Consider the following 17,417-nt stretch of genomic DNA (forward strand, 5'->3'; position numbering starts at 1 on the left):
CAGTGTTTCCACCATTTGCAAATACGCCCTTCTCCACTTGTTATTCCACCGCGTGACTTTCTGCCGACAGAGGGAGCTGCTGAACGCTTTGAAAGGGATAGCAGTTTTTGGTGGCATTACGGCTGAGGCATTTCCCGTGGGCCTGCACGTAGCTTTTCGTCTCGCCTCCAGTTACGACTACTCCGCAATTGATCCCTATCACCGCCATCTGGTGCCTGAAGCCGCAAACCTGCGGACCTAGTAAGCGTTCGTTTGGATTTTTTTATTTATTTACGTGGTTCACGTTATAACCTTCAGAAATGGTGTTCATATTTTTCGAAGATTCATAGCTTAGTTTCTTGGTAATATTGACTTTAGTTTTACATGATAGATCTTAGGTTTTGTTTGGACGTCAATAAAAGTGTGTACGTATAGAGTATCGATAGCATAAAGCATAAAAAAGAAAGAAAAAGGGGTAGCGTTTAATTCCTTGGTTTTCCTTAGTTTTAGACTTTTAGTTTAGTGCCCTTTTTTTTTTATTTTATCTTAAATTTTGTTTTCATACATTAGATAAATTTTGTTTTAGTTATAAATTTATTCTTTTTAGATTTAGAGCTTTAGTTTTAGATTTAAGTTTTATTTTTGTTTAAAAAAAAAAAGAAAAAAGAAGGGGAGTTTCTTTTCTTTTAAAGTGTAGATTTAGATTTTAGTTTTCATTTAGTTTTATTTTTTAGCTTTAAATTTTTGCCGTATTTGAAAAGCATAAAAAATATTGTGGGAAATTTTTGCCAGATTTAGTCTTGGCTCATCGCGTTCTATTTTCTACTGCTGAGATTAAAATTTTCGATATTTATCATTTTATGCGAGCCTGCACATGAATGATCATCTTGAAGATTAGTTGCATGAATATGATATCTGGTTAATGATTCATAATTGCGTGATTGTTTAAAGCATTTATCTTTCGAAATTTTTTTCGCTGGGATATCATTATTGAGCTTTAATCGCTGAATCATTATAAGAGCATTGTGGTTTTATTGGATATCTTGCATCGTTCAAGTTATTTGATGATAAATGATTGCTGTACATGGTTTACATCTCTGCAACATCAAGTAAATAATCGTTTAAACATCAATCCCACAAGGCACTGGTCTATTAATTCAGCAAATCCATTTAGTGCTTCCTTTCTTCGTGTCTCCCAAACCAATTGGTCGACAGTTGGTCTTCATCACCTCATAGGGTCTACCCCCCTTAGCCACGGGAGACAGGCTTAAACGGAGAGATCAGGGATCAGGGTGACAGCCCCCGGTCTGAGTGTTGTCGTGTTAATCTGTGCGACAACACATGGAATCAAGAGATAGCTCTCTATTGCTAGAACTCCCAAACAAAATGGAGTAGTAGAAAGAAGAAACCGATTTGTACAAGAGATGACAAGAACAATTCTACTAGCAGCTGATTTGCAACCCAAGTTTTGGAAAGAAGCAGTCGGGACAACAATTTATACCTTGAATTGAACTCAACTAAGATCAAATAACGACAAGACACCATACAAACTATGGAAAGGGAGACTTGCTTCGGTAAAGTACTTTAGAATATTTGGAAGCAAATGTTTTATGAAGATCAATGATGACTCACCAGGAAAATTTGATTCTCGGGTTGATGAAGGAATACTCCTTGGATATTCTACAAGAAGCAAAGCTTACAAATGCTACAATAATCAACTACGAAATGTAGTAGAAAGCATTGATGTAAAAATTGACGAAGCTCTTCCAGAAAAAGAAATTGAAGTCCATGAAGAAGATCCTATTCTTGAAGAATTTGAAGAAGAAGAGTCAACGAAAGAGGAAAAAGATCAAGAAAATAAAAAAGAACCATCTCAAACTCCATCAAAAGTGAAATTCCTCCAAAAACATCATTTGGAAGAGCAGATTATTGGCAATGTAGATGAGGGAATACAAACCCGAAGAAGGATGACAGTACACTGTTGGTATCATCCCAAGACCCCTTTTTCCTCCTAAAAACATGTCATTTACCCATTCCTTTTCATCATATATTCCTTAGAATCCTTGAAAATTAATTATTAATAGTCTTATAGTTATTAAAATGCATAGAAATTGATTTAGGAATCTTATGTTGAAGAATTAGAAGTTTTTGGTGAAATGATTACAGGAAGTCTCAACATCCTGTAATCAGCTCATTGTTTGACATGTGTCATAGCAGCTGGACTGGAGCGAAAGGCATGGGTGAAAAATAGAATGTCCAAGGATGGACAAACACCTATCATGCAGCCGAATCGACCCTCCTACATGCGCGGTCAACTCAGGTCAAAGCATGGCACACTGGCGACAAAGGCAGAAACATCAGCTCATTCTATCTTGATTTAGTTTTTGTTCTTTTTGAAATTAGTTAGGATAGAAACATTTTGAAAAAGCTCGATGTAATAAAAGCGGCAACAACGGAATTCCGAATGTACATTCATTAATGACATAGTTATGTAAATACAGTCCGGGTAATGGATAAAGGTTAATCGTTGTATCATTCCAAAGACTCTGTTTTGAAACTTAATACTAAGAACCAGTTACAGTTCCGATTTGTGTCTCGTGCATTGATTTGATCTTCAGTCGATTATAGTCCAGTGTACCTCTGGAGTGCGGACGGGCCCTGCGCTCAACCGGTATACTGTTCTTTCATTCTATTTGCACTTAGGTTATCGTATGCTTTGATTTCAATTTCAATAGGTATTAAATGGTTTGCATAGCAGTTACAATTACTTGGGTTTCGATTTCCATAGCTTTTGATTTCCATTGAATATATATGGTTTGCGCTTATGGTTGGTTTGCGTTTATGGTAATGCTGAACAGTCATCACTGAGATCTGGAAGTGCGTCCTGTAAGGGATTCGATCCCTGTGTGTCTTTTCAAAGCACTGTCATAAACTTTGTTTTCACTTCACAATTCCTTTATAACCTCTGTATATTTTGATATTGTATAAATATTAGTGAATACTGGGTGTTTACTGAACAAGGGTTTTATGTGTAATATTTTCGTAAGGAGATTAAGATCATTGCTGCAGTGATACACAGTGTTTAGTTTCAGTGTGTGAATTGGTAAATGCATTTAATGATAGCATTGTAATCAGGTATATTAGCAGAGTGACCGAGTGTTTGGATGATAGGTGACATATTCCAGTCTTTCGTAAAGAAGCCCTGTGACCTACATCATAACCACCTAGTCAACAATCCTTTATGTCTATATACTTTAGACGCATGCCTCTAAGCTTACGCATCCTGGTCGATAATTAATATAGTCAAGTCTAGTACCCTAGCTAGAACACTACATACACCAAGGAAAAATGATGTTGCTCTCTTATCTATGATAGAACTAGAAACGTTTAATCAAGCAAGGATCCTCATTGGGTGGAAGCCATGGAAGAAGAAATGTCTCAAATCAAGAAGAATGAGACATGGGAGCTGGTACCTCGTCCAAAAGATAAAAACATAATTGGAACCAAGTGGGTGTTCAAAAACAAAATGAATGAATATGGACAAATCATTAGAAATAAGGCAAGGCTTGTTTGTAAAGGTTATTCACAAATTGAAGGAATTGACATTGAAGAAACCTTTGCACCGATAGCTCGTATGGAAGCTATAAGGATGTTTTTGGCATTTGCTTGCTCAAAAGGATTCAAGGTCTATCAAATGGACATAAAATCAACATTTCTGAATGGAGAACTCAAGGAAGAAGTCTACATGGAGCAACCAGAAGGGTTTGATCTAGCAAAAGGAAAATACTTTGTATGTAAGTTAAAAAAGGCATTATATGGGTTGAAACAAGTTCCTAGAGCTTGGTACACAACATTGGATCACTATATACAACAACAGGGCATCAAAAAGGGGGTAGCCGAAAGTAATCTCTAGATGAAGATGGACAAGGATAAATTACTAGTCACTCTTGTATATGTTGATGATCTGATTTTTGCTAGCAATAATGATGAGATGAGCCATGAGTTTGCTCAAAATATGTCAAAAGAGTTCGAAATGTCGATGATTGGTGAGTTATCTTACTTCCTTGGACTACAAGTATCTCAAACCACAATAGGCATGTTCATATCTCAAGCAAAATATCTTAAAGACATGCTTAAAAGATATGGGATGGAAGAATGTGCACCTATGAGCACACCAATGACCACAGACTGCAAATTGAGAAAAGATGATGAATCCCCCTTGTTAGATGCAACACTTTATAGGTCAATAATTAGAGCTCTCTTATACTTAACTGCTACAAGACTCGACATTATGCAAGTAGTACGAATGGTGGGAAGATTTCAATCAGATCCAAAGCAATCTCATTTGTTGGTTGTGAAAAGAATCCTCAGATACTTGAAAGGAACTCTTGACTTTGGTCTTTGCTTATCCCAAAAGCATAACTCTTACAGTGATAGCTTACACCGACGCTGATTGGGTTGGAAGTGTGGACGATCGAAAAAGTACCAACAAAAATGCATTCTTCATGGGAGATTGTCTAGTATCCTGGCTCAGCAAAAAACAATCATCTATATCTCTTTCCACAGCTGAAGCCAAATATATAGCTGTTGCAGATTGTTGCACACAAATACTATGGATGAAGGAAGCTTTGAAGGATGTCAACATAGAAACTAAACAACCAATCACTATCTACTGCGACAACACTAGTGCCATCAGTCTCTCAAAGAATCCAGTGATGCACTCAAAGACCAAACATATTCCAATCAAATATCACTTTCTCCGTGAACAGGTTGCTAAACAAAACATCAAGTTGGAATACATTAATACAAAAGAACAAATTGCAGATATCTTCATAAAGCCTCTTCCACGAGAAGCATTTGAACATATTTGCCAAAAGATGGGGGTTATTGCTCTTGCATTACATTAAATAATCATCTTCACAAGAGTAGGAGCAGCATGTCAGGGGGAGCAACATGACTAAGAAAATAGTTTGATAGGGGGAGTACTTGGGCACCCCATTTTCCATTGATGTCAAAGGGGGAGAGGATGTTCAGATATTTCCATCAATGACAAAGGGGGAGACTGTTGGTCAATAATTGTCATTGATGAAATATATACTTGATGAGCTCTCCTAATGAATGCTACACTAGTACATGATGACACTATGAATCCTATGACGAAGCCATGCCGTCCCAAAAGAAGCCATGCTGTCCTAATCATCCTCTGCACTAAACAATTCAAGGGCAGTCACAAAGAAAATAAATTTTGGCATCTTGGAGGCAGCTTATCACAATGAATCCTATACCACCTTAAAGAGGACTTCTCCCTCTTTCTAACGAGCCCTTACTTGCCTCCAAACTCCTAGTAGTTAGTGAGAAATTGATTTTTTAAGTTGAAAATATATATTTAATTATCTAGCCGACCTACACTTTGGCCTACTCATGTCGGCCTATTCCAGAGACGTGTCTCTTCATCTCCCTAGCGAAAACAATCTATATATATACATTTCGGTGTTCATTTCTCATTCATTCATTCAGTGATCAAGTACAGAACAGAAAAGGATAAGTTCACAGCTTGTGAACTTTAAGGGAGAATGTACAACCTGAAGAAAAGGAGCTCGGAATTTGAACAACGAATATTTTTCTAAACTTGGACAGGGGTTATACACCTAGCTTGAAGACAGGAAACTCAGGCTCACTTATGCTATATCTTCAAGGCCTGGTCTCTCATTTTGGACAGTGAACAGTGGTGAAAAATCTCGATGACTATGCTCCTGTAATCTTCACGCTGCAACAACTCCTGTAACCTTTAAACTTCGGACTGCAGTGCTCCTGTAATCTTCAGACCTCGGACTGTGCAACAATTTTGGTGATTCATCTTCGGACAAGTGCTACAGGACTATAACACCTTGACTACAGTCCTCAGATTCCCTTTCCCGTGCCTTGGATCACTGTGTTTAGAACTTAGAAAGAAGTATAGACAGTTGTGTAGGTATTTAACTCAGACAGTGACTACCTAACTCAGATTATAGCAGCATTCATTAACTATGATTGGGTGCAGTACAATGGCTTATAACTTGTGATATAGTTGGATCATGGTGTCACTCCACTAAGATTGATGCAGTTTCAAAAGAGAAGACCATGGTGAACAAAGTACAGTGAAGATTAAGTGAAAGTCAAGTAACTTTGGAGCTGATTGGACAGTGCAGAACTTGTTAAGGACATTCAAGTAAGTACATCACACATTCTCTATTAAAAGAAGAAATTAGGATTGGTGTCCTAGGGGTTGGTGCCTCTAAACGCAAGGTTGGAGCCTTGAGAAGAATAGGGTTGAAGCCCTAGAGGTCGGAGCCCCATTAAAATGTCCAAGTTGGTGCTTGGCTACAGGTAGGTGCCCGGAACATTGAAGGGTTGGTGCCCTTAACTATTATTGTACTCAATTATTTGAAAAGAGGATTGAAGTCCTCTCTCTTAATAAAGTTATTATTATTATTCATTTCATTATGATTATAATTGTGAAGAATCTAACTGGTAAAAAGAACAATTGAAAAGAAATACTGATTCACCCACCTCTCAGTATTTCCAACAAGGAGTTGAGTAGCATCTTTGTCACTAGCTTCTATCTTGAGCCAACACTTGGTGTGGATCTAAATCATATCTTTGGATAAATTTCGAAAGATTGTGACTTCAAAGTCATAAGTTGTGAAATAATTAAATAACTACATTTTTACTTAATTATTTAATCACATGGAAAATGAGTCAAATAGTTTTAATGAAAGAATGCGAGCTTTTATTAAATGTTTTCATGAGTAAAGCTAGTGATGAGAAATCTAGGGGCAGCTAGATAAGGTGATTTCTCTTACTTTGATAACTACTTGTCATGTATTTTTACTTAACTTGATTAGCTTCTTCTTTCACTTGATTATTATTATGTTTTTATCATCAAATAGTTACCAAACAATGAATATCAAATAGACAAGAGGACACAAGATATAGGTTATCAGCCAGGGCCAAAACCTCTCCTCTTGAGAGGAAAACCCACAAGAACTTTTCTCTTCTTATAGAACTTCAAATGATGAATTCCAAGATCTATGACCCTTGACCAAAACCCCTCCAAGACGAAGTCAAATTTCTTCTTTGATCAACTCTTCTTCCACTAAGTCAGCGCTAGTCAAACTCTTCTTAGGTTGCACAATTTTGACCCTTCCAACAGATTTTGACTTCTTTAGTGAGTCTGCAACTTTTTTGGCCCTCCTGCAATCTGAGTTTTTCACATGTGTGAGTTTCATAGGGCAGAATAAAGTCCTCCTTTTACCTTCGCTTAGTCTCTCATTTTCTTCATGAATGCTCAGCTTCCAAGATAGATCCTTTCAGCACCTTAATTCGACTCCTAGTGATGAGTATGATTATTTCTTGTTACAACAGAGAAGATGCCCTAATTGCAGTCCGCATATGTGAGAGATTAGCCCAAAAACAAACCTTAAAAATCCAGGTTCTTCTTCCTTTTGTCCTCTCCCTTCTTCGCTGGATCTTCTTGTGTTTTCTGTGCTTACGATTGAGCTGCTTGGATGCCCTTGAATGAGGTCGAGTGCTCCCATATATATAGTCTTCTTTGGAGGTCGAGTAGCCCTATTTGAGGCCGACTTATCACTTCATGTAGGCCGACTTGTCTTGGAGGGGGTCTTTGACTCTATTTTGACTCAAATAAATATCTTTGACTTGATACATGATGCCCAAGAGGGTCTTCCATACATGACAATGACTCAATTGACTTGTTGACTCAATGACAAGCCCTAGAAGCACTCAATGGGTGCTTGACCTATAAATCAAATAACCTTGAGCATGAAACCCATGCATCAAGAATGACAATAATAAATTTCTTCTCTTTAATATCAAATACATAAAATCATGATTACATATGTCATTATGAAGACCAAACCTAGTTACATATTTCAACAGCTAAAGGGAAAGTGAGATTTTTCCAATTCAACGAGGAGATATGAAAAGCGGATTTTGTTGATGTTTCCACTTAATAAGCGAAGCAAAGAAAACTGATTTTGTTGTTGTTTCTACTCAAGAAGTGGAGCAAAAAAAGCAGATTTTGTTGATGTTTCCACTCAATAAGTGAAGCAAAGAAAGATGATTTTGTTTCTACTCAAGAAGTGGAGCAAAGAAAGCAGATTTTTTGTTTTTGCCAAAATAATTGAAAGTGGAAAAGGAAGAAAGGATGGCTTTACTTACAAGGCTTTTGGTCTTTCCAACTTTTTCTTGCTTTGAGCCATTGGATCAGCTAGTTTGAGGGAGGAAAGGTTTCTTCCATATATGCATATTGGGGCACCGGTACAAGGGCTGGACAATTTTTGTTAGATGCTTCGGTAGCAGCGTAGATCTCACCTTTCTATGTTCTAGTCTCACAAACCACTACCTCCACCACAAGCGTAGGAACTCATGGTAGCTTGTTACTTAGTACTCATTATGGTGCACCGTGCAACCAACTTCTTGGGTAATTTGTGATTTCATTCAATTATGTCTGATTCTAATTCTTTGAATGTATTGGAGGCCATTGAATGAATTTTTTTGTAGTGTAATGGTATATTGAAGTGTACTTGTTTTGAATTATTTCACTCAAGGCATACATTCGTTTCTTGTAAGGACTTTACAGAATTTGATTTAAGGACTATATAGAATTTAACAGCCATTGTAAGACAGTAAAAGATTTCTGAAATAAACGTCATGAACCTGTGATAAAATTACATGAAATTTTACAAATCTAACTGACAGAATTGATGAGAGTACCTACCTGTATTCCTGCGGTTGATGATGCCTCAAGCTACTCCCGCTTCTCTTACCAAAAAGATCGAAACCACCCAGCCAAACTGAGCAGAACCTCGCTACTCAGTCCAGTAAGCTTCTCAATTAAGGCAGACTGTTCCCCCGTGCCCAGAAACCTCAGAACAACGAGGCTCAATTGTTCCTGATGGTAAACTCTGTGTACAAATTTTCCTTCTGTTTCTCCCCCCTTCCTCCAACCGTCCCTTCCTTCTTATAAGTCTCCATTTACCGATTTCCTCCATCTCCATGTCCAAATTATGATACATGTTGATTTTTATAAACAAAATCTGATTTGATTTTATTTGAATATCTTAATTTGAAATAAAGTTTATTTATTTATTTTAATGATTTAATTTATAATTTATAATTTAATTAATTTTATTTAATTTCATAAATTTTAATTTACTATAAGTGGGTCATTACATTTCTCTCATCACTTTCAATTTCGTTGCTACTATTACTCTCAGAAATCTAATTTCAACCATTATAAATTTCGTTCTGAAGAACTACTTCACTTTTGGTTGTTTATTGGCAAGTCAAAAGCAAAGCTTTGTTGAATGCTAGTCAAATTGAAGTTTTACGTGGGATTATTAAGTGGATAATAGCATATGCCATACATCATCTAGGGACACCCCCGGAGACTGGAAAACACTAGCCTGAAGGGAGAGACTCTCAACCGTGTCTGTCTAAAAGTTTCATGCAGGTTGGTCAATACATATTTGTGTGATAACAGGCTCACAGTCTCACCACAATTCAGGTTCATAGGCTGACTATATGGCAATGAATTCCACACTGCAATTAGATATAAATCAGGCTCACCATGAATTAGAATCGCAGTATCAAGCAGGTGAATGACTTGCAGCATCGTTTCCAGAGTGAATGAATGGGGCTTGGGGGGCTTGGGCAGCGATGCAGTCATTTGGGGACAATGTGCTTCTCTTATGTATTTGAACTCCTGCTAATTATATTATTGTCATTGCCCTTTACGTGCTTTTGCCTTTTTTACTCATGGCTCTAAATATCCTTATTGTATTTATGATCCAAATGCAAGTCCTGGTAGTCAGTACAACAATTTCATTCAGAGTTTGGTGAGAGCCAGAAGAAAGAAAGACCTGTTTAGAGTCTCTATTAAAAACCTACATGGAAGGAAAAGGCTAATAAATAACATGAAAGGTAAAATATCCATACAAACAATATTGTATTTGTTGCAATCAATCCAATCCCACTTATGAAAACCATATAAAAGTTCCTGAGTATTGTTTGGATGATTTAAAATTTGATTCTTTCTAACGGGTGCATTAGACAAATACTGACTAAGGATTTCCTGGTTTCAGATCTTTTAATATTTAGATTGGTGATTAGTTGCTTATACCTTTTATTTCTGTAAATTTTAAATTAAGAAGAATGTCAAAGACATATAGTGCGTGCATATTATTTGCTTAATGTACATATTCTGGAATTTAAAACGTACTTTTGATATCCTTTGAAAATTCAGGTGAGACTGTACTTAAACAGGAGAGAAAATCAACACTTCCACTATTCAACAGTCTAGTTGAAAATAAGAGCAATGGCGATGCAATGGCAGAGTGTCTGTGCAGCTGCTATGTATTACCAAGACAAAGCTCCTTTCTAATGGTATGTCCATAAATCAGTGTTTAACACTTACAGTCTTTCAATTCCAGAAAGGAAAGCTATAAGGGACGAGTGATGAAAGGAATATTCTTACGTATTCTATTTTTATTATGACTTCATAAATTTTGGTTTTCTTTCCTCCTATTAACTAAACAGTGGTGTTTATCAACCTTTTCTGGATGATATCACTCCCCTTGCAATATTGGAGTTATTGACTTTTCCTTTTGGAAGGTTATTGTGCTGTGCTAACACAACCTTTGATCTGCTGTGGTTATCGTTAAAATGGTGGAAGTCTGATTTGAAACAAATACATCAACTTATTCCAGGTAATGCGTTTCTTTTTCCAAGAAAAAATCTTATATTCAATATTTCAAGTATGCAATCAGAATATACATCAGGATGCCTTTAAAGTTTACAGGCGCAAAAAATAAAATAGTGTCATAACTTTTCTGCTGCTAAAGAAGTATCTGTCCTATCACTACCTATTAGAGTCATCCGTTTTAGGCATCCTTTCAAAATGGGACAGTTGCCCTACAAAACAGCCATCAGGCTCAGATAGACTTGTATTAAAAATCAAGAGGACAACATAAGGAAAAATAACCAATAAACACCCCCCTGGATCAGAAAAGAAACCTTTCAGAAGCTGATACTTGGGATTCTTGCCTGAACTCGTGTTCTGTGAGAATTCCATCCTGCATAGGAAGAGCTTCTTTAGACAGCTCATCTGCAAGTGAATCAAACCCTCTTTGTAGATATGTGAAAAAGAAATGTCTTCACATTTTTCCTTTTCCTCCTGAATTGTATCATAAGAGGCTCTGGCACCAAATTAGCAATTCTGCACTGGTTGGTAGCTCCATTACTTTTGAGTCTCCAAGGACTTGCAATATGGTTAACCCTTCATCAACAGCAGACTTCAAAAGCAACCACAAAGCACAGAGTTCAGCTCTGTTATTTGTACCTGGACCAGCAGCAAACTTCTAAAAAAAGATGATTAGATCAATCTAAAAACAGTAATACACACCCAAGAGCTCCAGGGGGCTACTTGACAACCTCTGTCCAAAAAGCCCCCAGCCTTTCCATAATCAACAACAGGCTCTTTAAGAGCCCTTGCACACTTGAAAAGACATTTTGTTCCCTGATTTCCAGATAGCCCAGAGCACAGAATAGGGTAAAGCCCTAAAAGCATTTTCAGTCTTATCAGCAATCCAAGAGTGAAAGCAGTCCAGTAGACTCTGATCCCAATTATTTCTTCTACTTGACAGTTACACAATTCCCAGTCAGACTTCTCTGGAGAAAGTGCAATGAACAAACAAATGATCCACAGTCTTGTCACTTTTTTAACACAAAAATGCATCACCCAGGGCCCTGCATGTCGCTCTTTTGACAATTATCCCAAGATAATATTTTGTTAGCTAAATCAAGGCACAAAAATTTCAGCCTTCAAGGGACTATCTAAGCTCCATACCATTTTCCACCGCCACATCCTCTTCTCTCGATTTTCTTCCGTTATAGCTGAATAGCCCAGCTTTCCGGTGTATTCACCATACCCCTGATTCTTCGACCATTTAATTTGATCTTCATATTCTTAGAATCTTATAGCACCAATGTTTAATTCTAACAAATTGGTTGTATTCTTCTCCAATGGTTCCCTGCGAGCTCAAGTACTCAACCTGTTTCCACCCCTGGTCCCGAACATTCCTAACATTGTTTGGAGCTGCGTCTTCTAAAGTGAAGGTCCCCGGTTGTGTAGAACTGATAAGAGGGCTTCAGAAATTCAAAACTTCTCTTTGCAACACATCCAGAGATCTTCTTCTAAGAAAACATTAGTTCCTTGCCCAATCTTCCAAGCTGCCCAATTTCCAATAAGAGGGAAAGCCTTTACCAAAACGTTGCAAACTATAGAACCACCTCAAGCACTTTTTCTTTCCTGCCTGAACCATTCTTACATGGAAATCTTTCCTAGATATTTTACTTTTATTACCTTCCCCCAAAGACTTTCATTATATAGTACCCTCCATAAGCTTTTATCTGCAAGGGCTGAGCTGAAGATGTGAATGTTCTTTAAGCCCCATCCTCTTCCTTCCTCCAATGTCCATAATTTGAGGAATTCCTTCTTTTTTCCTTTTGCCAGTCCAAAGGAAGCTGAAGCATATTTTGTGATTTTTGTTAAGGATTCCTTTTGTAATAAGGGCAATTGACATCCAATACACAAGGATGCTCTTCAAGACAGATTTATAGAAATATTGTGATAGAATTGCAACTCTTCAAGAAGTTTGCTCTAAAATCAAGAGACACAATCCTACTCTACTGATCTGCGGAATTTAATTCACAATTTAGAACAAACGCACACATGCAATAAGAGAAACCACACACACACAATATTTTTCTAGGGGAAAGCAACTGCTAAAAACCCGTTAAGCCTGCTAGCATTAATCAGATGAGTAGAGAATGTATTACAATTGCATACTCGCTTTGAGCACAACTTGCAAGTGAATAACTTATCTCTCTGCTCAATGAGAAGCTCTGACCTAGACTTAGTCAAATTTTGCCTTAGCTTGAGCCCGTATTTCTTTGCACAAATCCTGAGGAATTAGGCCCCTATTATTTAGGAATTTTCCTCTGATTGATTGCGCAATTCCCAAGGTTCATCATTGTTGAAGAAAATGTAACTAGGTTTGGTCTTCATAAATGTACTTTTGATATTTGTACTTATTCAAGAAAAGAAATATTATTTTTATAATATATGTCAATGAGTTTCTTGCTCATTGAAATAGGTCTAGCACATGTTAAGTGCTATAGGTGAGTCAAGGAGTCAAAAGAAAATGTTGAAGACCTTAAGGGCATGTTACACCATGTATATAATTGTATTAGAGTCAAAAGGAATACCTCCAAGCAAAGTCAAAGTCATCTCCTTGCAACGAAAGCCTTCAAGCAGCAAAATGGTGAAGAAATAGACAAGTCGGCCTCAAGTCAGCTCAAAAGAAGGAGACAAACTCCTATATAAGGAGCCATTAGACCTCCTCAACGAAGAAGATCATCATCTCTGAAATCAGTGAGATAGAGGACGAGTAAAGGGTACCAAAAAGGAAAGTCTAAGGGTCTCCAAGTGCAGTGAAGAAGAAAGGAAGAAGAGCGAAGTTTTGGACTGTTTCTAGGGCTAGAAACAGTCACACGTGCGAAGAAAAAGGAGGACTGTATGCGGGTATAACAGCAGTAACATAACAATCAAGTATCCATCTTTGTTTGGGCTAGATCTTAGGCCTACAAGGCCTCTCACTCAAGCGAAGAAGTCCCTCTCTCAAGTGAAGATAAAAAGAGCCTAAACTACAAGCTAACCTATCACATGTGCGAGAATTTAGGGCTGCTGTACAATGTTAGTTTTTGTTAGCATCGGATGTGCTCTAGCCATGAAAATTGGTGGAGAGGCTAGGGCACATCAATTCTTAAGAACCCAGAAACCATTTGGAGAAATTCCACCTAGATTGTATTTTATTAAAATAATTAATTTTTTTAATGGGGTTCCTAAGTCTAAACTTAGGAAAATTAAAATATTAATGGGTATTAATCAAAATATGGGTGAGAATGTTCTAGAAAGGATTTAATCTTAGTCGTTGATTGGATACTTAATCTCGGCCATTGAAGTCTCAACGAGAAAAGTATAAAGAGGCTTGGGGTTTATTTAGAAACACACATAGAGAGAATGAATTGATCTAGATTTCGAAATTTTTGGGGCTAGGAAGCTGAGAAGTTCGAACTAAGTGATCATTCTGCAGCAGAGGGGCAGGGATAGTTCGGGAATACTGGGCAGAGAGGCGGAGATCCACTAGTGGAGGCAGTGCAACACCTAGAGGAACTGATGCAAGGCCAGTCTAGGCCCACGTTGTAATATTCCTAATTAGCCATGGCTAATTGGAATATTCGATTTTGCTCAATTTTGCCTTCTATAGTTATTTATAAATAAAAAGGTGAGGAAAAAGGGGGACGTAACTCACCTTTAGAATAAAGTCACTCCCTGGTAGCACAACGTTTTGACTTAAAGGGGAGCCAAGGGGGCCAAAGGACCACGCAGAGATGGGGCCCACGCAAACACTTGGAGGGATTGCGTAGATGGAAAGGAACATGTGGCAAGAGAGGGACTGCGTTGGAGGAGGTGGGCCTTGGGATTGAGAGAGGCCAACGCTATAAAGGAGAGGGGAGCCTCCTCATATTGTCATTCGATTATGTGCATTTGAGCTAGTCACTTCGACTTAGAGCATGCTGGCTGTTTAGCTGGTCTGCAGCATTGTTTTGTGCATCGAGTGTCTCCGTTCGAAGATCTCACCCTTAGCCCCGTGGGACTTTGAGTGCCTGCTCGGGTAAGGTAGTTTTCAGCAGTCTTTTACAGGAGGATTGAATTTTGGAGGGTGGAGGAACTAAGCATTTTGGATAACTGCGCAGTCTTGAGAGAGGGACGCAGTTCTTTTGGTGGGAGTTCCGGATTGAGGGTTTTACGGAGGATTTGAGCTGGGAGATTGAGCAGGGGATCAACCCTTGCACATTGGTGGATTTTGGAAGAGTTTCAGGTGGAGTTTTGGAGGATTCTATTTAGTAGCAGCGCAGAGCCTTGAGGGACAACGTAGATCCCCAAGGGGGTGATTTTCAGGGGTCGGCTATTTCAGAAAAGTTTTCTGGGTTTTTCTGGGTTTCTTGAGTAGAGTCTGATTCCAGAGTTTCAGCATTTTTTTGAGGAGGGGAACAGCTGCAAATCCTCATTTGATTTCCAATAGTGGCAGCAGCACGACAGTTCTCCAGCAGCTTGGATGCAGTTCAGAGAGAAGCCATTCCTTTGCTATTCTGAGTGTATTTTTTCACTTGCCTTGTGCAAGTCGAGGTGCTACCTGTCTGATCACCTCTTGTACTCTTTCCATTACTCAGTATAATAAAATGGCTTAGCATTTCTCTTTGCATTTCTTGAGTATCTTCTTATATTTCATGTTCACATTATTATATGTTGTACCACTGTTATTTTTATCACTTTGAGTTTCCCGGTCACTATATCATTTGGACGTGTTTGGTTGGAGTTTGCTTGGGTTTGAGGGATATCCCGGAAACGGGATATTACAGTGGTATCAGAGCATAGATCTGGCTCAGCCTGTGGAGCTAGCAATTTATGACACCGGGGGAAAAGCCCTACATCTGTTACAGAGGTAGGAGATTCAGAGACACTGGGCGTAGGTTGGAGAACACCTACGGAGAGGGAGACTGTGTTCGGGTGGTGGACACAGAACAGGAGGAGCTTGTGGTGAACGCAGAACAGGAGGAGCCTGTGGTGGACGCAGAGCAGGAGGAACCGATGGCAGATGATGACGGGAAGAAATTTGCGGACATGCTCCTCAAATCAGTGCAGGATCTGTCGAGGCAGATCAAGGTGATGGGGTAGAGATTCACAGCAGTGGAGGCTAGACAGCGTGAGAGCCCACGAGTTTTCCAGGTTGGAGAGGGATCGGGTGCATCTCACCATTTGCCAGAGCAGGGTGCCACTCAGCGTGATACTACTCAGCAGGTGGCCTCACATGCCCCTATATGCTCTACCATGCCCACTTTCCTAGGAGTAGATACGGGGGCTGGAGCACAGCAGGAGGCAGAACCCGGTCATATGGGCGATTATTTTTGGAGTACCAGGCCTATGGGCAGGAGTTTAGGGATGCTCTCTCATTCAGAGACTTTGTTCAGCTCCAGCGGGATAGTAGACCCTGCGACCATCACAGAGGATACCGACATTATCATGATGGAGACACCCACCGCACAGCTAGTAGATTGCACTTGCCTACTTTTGATGGCTCATCAAACAGTTCGGCAAAGTCTTGGTTGGAGAAGCTGGACATCTATTTCCAGCTTACCAGATGTTGGAGGCAGAGGCCATCAAGGTGGCGACATTACATTTGCATGGTGAGGCCCAGGATTGGTGGTTCCATGGGATGGTTACACTCGGACATTCCACAGTGACGACATATGCCGAGTTTACCAGGAGATTGATGGAGAGGTTTGACTGGAGGGATCCGGAACAACACTTTGTTGAGCTGACGAGGCTCAAGCAGACAGGGAGCCCAGAGACCTACATTGCAGACTTCTTGAGAATTTCAGTGATGGTGCTAGATCTATCCACGGCACGGAGGATCTACATGTATGTTGAGGGGTTGGCAGAGCCACTTCGGGGTCTAGTCAGGATGGCTATTAGCAGGACTCGAGATTTACAGGATGCCTTACCCAAGACCCGGATACCTTACCCCCAGAGACAGGCTTTCCAACCTAAGGGGAAGGATGTGAAAATTCCGCCTCCAAAGGGGAATCCAGGACGAGCATAGATAGATGATGATGCTAGGAGGGAGCTGAAGAAGAAGCGGTTGTGCTTTACTTGTCAGGAGCCGTGGGCACCGAGACATTGATGTGTTGCTGGCAAAGCACATTTTATTGAGGTCTTCTCCGAGAGCAGCGAGGAAGAGGATGAGGAGGATGTCGTGGAGGCAGGAGGTAGTCATGCCGTGCAGGATCGTTTGCCACCTCCACCACCAGCAACGGGTGGTGCAGCTTTAGTACCTACCGGAGGGGCCCTTGCAGCATTGCGAGGAGTTCCCAAGTATTTGACGCTGTGCGTACGGGGGAACAGTACATGGCCAGTGGGTATCAGTTTTGGTTGACAGTGGGGCAACCCACAACTTCATCGATGCATAGATGGTTGAGCGAAGAGGTATACAGACAGAGAGCTTCGATGGCTTTTCAGTTTTGGTCCCAGGAGATCAGACCATGGTGTGTGCTCGTTATGTTCTAGAGTTATCAGTGACGATGGGCACCTACACACTGTCTGACCACCTTTTCGTGGTCGATATTCCGGACACCAACATGATATTGGGTGTTCAATGGCTTATTACTCTAGGGAAGGTCACGACAGATTGGAAGACCCTAGAGATGGAGTGGGATGATGAGAAGACAGGGAAGCATGAGAAGATACGGGGACA

The 17,417-nt window shown here is 39.5% G+C and overlaps 1 protein-coding gene across 7 annotated transcripts in view; it reads left to right on the top strand.

The window, feature by feature from the left end:
- Positions 1–17,417, top strand: part of LOC149156703 (Methyltransferase MT-A70 family protein) — a 300,777-nt gene that overhangs the window by 176,181 nt on the left and 107,179 nt on the right. For 5 of the 7 annotated variants that reach the window (XM_089438423.1, XM_089438422.1, XM_089438424.1 and 2 more), the window contains exons 3-4: positions 10,286–10,425; positions 10,631–10,748. In XM_089438423.1, the coding sequence (XP_089294549.1) occupies positions 10,286–10,425; positions 10,631–10,748 (258 nt within the window). The remainder of the gene's footprint in view (positions 1–10,285; positions 10,426–10,630; positions 10,749–17,417) is intronic. The other 2 variants (XM_089438425.1, XM_089438426.1) reach the window with 1 other exon arrangement.

The sequence above is a fragment of the Pinus tabuliformis genome, chromosome 9 (assembly GCF_031772625.1).
Source record: "Pinus tabuliformis cultivar Carrire ecotype Pingquan chromosome 9, CPIR1, whole genome shotgun sequence".
NCBI lineage: Eukaryota > Viridiplantae > Streptophyta > Pinopsida > Pinales > Pinaceae > Pinus > Pinus tabuliformis.